At 34.3% G+C, this 4001-nt stretch overlaps 1 protein-coding gene across 1 annotated transcript; it reads left to right on the top strand.

Annotated features, from left to right (window-relative positions):
* The first annotated feature begins 860 nt into the window (after positions 1 to 860).
* Positions 861 to 3700, top strand: LOC145028958 (putative receptor protein kinase ZmPK1). The gene has a single exon (XM_078977637.1). It carries the CDS (start codon positions 1240 to 1242, stop codon positions 3670 to 3672), a length of 2433 nt encoding a protein of 810 aa, XP_078833763.1. The 5' UTR covers positions 861 to 1239; the 3' UTR covers positions 3673 to 3700.
* Positions 3701 to 4001: the final 301 nt, after the last annotated feature.

Below are 4001 nucleotides of genomic sequence, written 5' to 3' on the forward strand. Positions count from 1 at the left end.
CAAAATGAACAGTTTATTCGCTAATATCTATTGGAATGGAATCAAGAATTCCAATTCTGTTGGAATGGAATGGCGAATTCCAATTTTGTTGGAATCACAGAAGTTAATGCTTGAAGAACGGACCACAAAATTGAAACGAACCTCATTATTCTTTTAGAATGAATTAGTCGTTGTTAGATTTTGATGTAATTATGAACAATTCTTACCTGTATTCTTTAAGAAATAATGTATTTTGTTGTTTTTATTCTTCAATTAATTGCTCAAGAATTTGTTATTCTATAAGAAGTTTTTAAATTCATTATAAAGAAATAGGTTCAAGAATATTTTTATTATTTATGGTTCAAGAATATTTTTATTTTTGAATATACTCATAAACATATTCTGTTAGAATGTCCGAATTAAAAGAATTAGAATTCGTAAAATCGGATTTTTAAAATTAATAAAATCTATGATCCCTTAAAAATGCAATTTTCCTTTATTAAATCTATATGTAATAACTAAATTACCCTTGTAATTAATTAAGATGATTTTTTCAATTATATTTAATTCAATAATATATATTAATCACTTTCTTAAAATAAGTAAATTTGATTGGCCCACATTTATGAATACAATAACACAATAATTACTATAAACAAAATAACCTAAGTATATATATATATATATATATATATATATATATATATATATATATATATATATATATATATATATATATATATATATATAGGGTTAAGTTCAAAAATGAAAACTCTATTTAATGTGAGAACACTATTTTATATTATTACCAAATTTTTTTTTATTATTTGATCTTGACTATATAACAAAATGAAAAATATATGTAGAAAATTAACGTGTTGAAAATGGCAGTTTGAAAGGTTATAAATGCTACCGTAAATCGTAATCCACGTCTGGTCATGTATGCTCTCAACGTGCATGACGTGTGGAAAGTGGCACTTTGATCCAAGTAAAGAAGGTTCGTGCTCCAAACTTTGGGTTTTTTTACCTTTAACAGATTCTAGGGTTAAATAAATGAGATGCTAGTTGGTATAAATAGATTGATGACCACTCCTAAAAACTAAGATATCCGTTTGCTTGTTCACGTACCCTTCATGCATCAAAACCAATTCAGATCAGTGAAGTGTTTCAGTCCTTTGTGTTTAGTGTGTCCTTCATGAACATACTGACACAAGAAAATTAAGGATCATCAAATCGATCATACACAATATATATACTTTAATGGCTTTACCCTCATTGTTTTCTCATATTCCACTTCTGATTGTTCTATACAGTTCCCTCTTTACGTGTTCATCTTCTATTTCTTCGCCTGCGCATGCTATTCCCAAAGGCTCATCGATATCTGTTGATCGCAAAAACGATAATCTGGTTTCTCCTAACAGCCTTTTCACTGCGGGATTTTACGAGGTGGGAATCAACGCTTATTGTTTTTCGATTTGGTTGATCGAGCCTCAGTCGCAAAACGTGAATCCCACAGTAGTTTGGATGGCAAACCGAGACGCGCCAGTAAATGGAAAGCACTCTAAGCTTTTCCTCCACGACAATGGTAATCTTGTTTTACACGATGCTGACCAGTCTATTGTTTGGTCAACAGAAACCAAATCTGCTAGTGATTCACTCACTTTACAACTTGAAGACACCGGAAATCTAGTTCTACGCCAGCTAGATGGAGATCAAAACCTGCTTTGGCAAAGCTTTGATCATCCAACTGATACGCTTTTACCTGATCAAGTCTTCACCAAAAACTCTGAGCTGGTTTCTTCAAGAAGTACATCCAATTTTTCTTCTGGATTCTTTAAGCTCTATTTTCAGACCAACAACGTTCTTAGTCTTCTCTACAAAAATCCCGAAATAACGAGTGTTTACTGGCCTAAACCATATTCGGTACCTTGGAAAGCCAAGAGATACACTTATAATAACAGTAGAATTGCGAAACTGAATTCTCAAGGCCATTTCAAGTCATCTGACGATTTCCATTTCTTTGTCTCGGATTTTGGCATGCGACGCCACAGAATAATGAAGCTTGACTCTGATGGAAATATTAGGGTTTATAGTCTTGTAGATCAAAAAGAAGGAAAGAAGTGGGAGGTTCAGTGGCAAGCTTTCTCCAATCCTTGCAAGATTCATGGCGTATGTGGACCAAATTGTGTGTGTACTTACTCTCAAGAAACTGGTAGGAAATGTGTCTGTGTACATGGGTATACGAAGAAGAATCAGACCGATTGGACCAATGGTTGTGCACCAAAATTCAAACCTTGCAAACAGGTTTCAGAAGATTATGTAGAGCTTCCATTTTTGAAGTTTTATGGTTTCGAAATCAGGTATCTTGAGAATAGGACTCTTGACGCTTGCAAACAAGTTTGCTTGAAAGACTGTAACTGCAAAGGGTTCCAATACAAATATTTCACCGATAAAGGTTACTATAGTTGTTTCTTGAAGAATGTGTTATACAATGGATATCAATTAGCATTCAGGAGTTCAATGTATATTAAGCTACCAAAAGATTTGGTATCATCAGTTCAACAAACATTCGTCAACGGATCCAGCTTAAGTTGTCCAGAGAATCAAATCATGTCTATTCAAAGGTCTTATGATAGAAAACATGGAAATAGTTCTTTGGAAATCTTGTTATGGTTTGGGTATGGAATCGGACTCCTTGAGTTCGTATTTGTACTCATTTTCTTTTGTATCACTCTCAAAGACTCGTCTACAACAAGTTACTTCCAGATAGCATCAGGGATTAAAAGATTCACATTCGCTGAGTTGAAAACCGCAACAAGGAACTTCAAAGAAGAGATAGGTAAAGGGGGTTCAGGTGTCGTCTACAAAGGAAAACTGTCGGATGACAGACCCGTAGGAATAAAGATGCTCAAGGAAGTTTATATTCACCAGGGAGAAGTTGAGTTTCAAGCAGAACTAAGCACAATTGGGAGGCTCAATCACATGAATCTGATAGAGACATTGGGGTATTGCATTGAAGGGAAACATAGGCTTGTGGTTTCTGAGTATATGGAGAATGGGTCGTTGGCAACATGCCTAAACTCCAACAAACTTGATTGGGGGAAGAAGCTAGAAATAGCAATTGGTATTGCAAAAGGGCTGGCTTATTTACACGAAGAGTGCTTGGAATGGGTTTTGCATTGTGATGTCAAACCCTATAACATTTTGCTGGATGCTAATTATTGTCCAAAGGTGGCGGATTTTGGGTTGTCTAAGCTGTTTGATAGAGGTTCGATCGAAAATCCAAGCTTTTCGAAGGTTCGAGGTACACGTGGTTACATGGCTCCAGAATGGGTTTTTAATCTTCCGATTACCTCAAAGGTTGATGTCTACAGTTATGGGGTGGTGGTACTGGAGATGATAACTGGAAAGAGCCCATTGCAACTTGGTGATGGCAGTCATGGTGGAGAGCAAACGTTGGTCGAGTGGGTGAGGCAGAAGATTTATGAATATATTAGGAGCGAGAATGGAACTTGGATTGAGGAAATTGTTGATGGTAGGACTAGTGGTGAATACGATATGAGAGTGTTAATTAATCTGTTAAAAGTTGCTTTACAATGTGCTCAAGAAGACAAGGATGCGAGACCTTCAATGAGCCACGTGGTCAATATCATTCTCAACCCAAGGGTTGATGATTTGTCAAACTTATTTTAGTACAATTATAATAAGAAAACTAGACGAAAACTCGTATGAATAAAACTATGGTTATTCAAATTTACAAATATATTGCATTTGAATACAATAATATAATTATACTATTGATACATATATTGTATTAGAGATATCTATATCTGTTGGAATAAGCCAAATAATCATATCCAAAAATAAGTTGATCAATACCGAGATTAGTGGGTTTCAATTTAGGGTGTTTATCTTTGGAGATTTCTTTTCCTTTTATTTTATCTTTGTATCCTTATAAATAGTTTCTTGGTGTAATCAGTTGATTAAGCGTGAATAAAAGGAGAATTATTAATCATCTTTTT

This window comes from Lactuca saligna, chromosome 2, assembly GCF_052625555.1.
Source record: "Lactuca saligna cultivar CGN05327 chromosome 2, ASM5262555v1, whole genome shotgun sequence".
Lineage (NCBI taxonomy): Eukaryota > Viridiplantae > Streptophyta > Magnoliopsida > Asterales > Asteraceae > Lactuca > Lactuca saligna.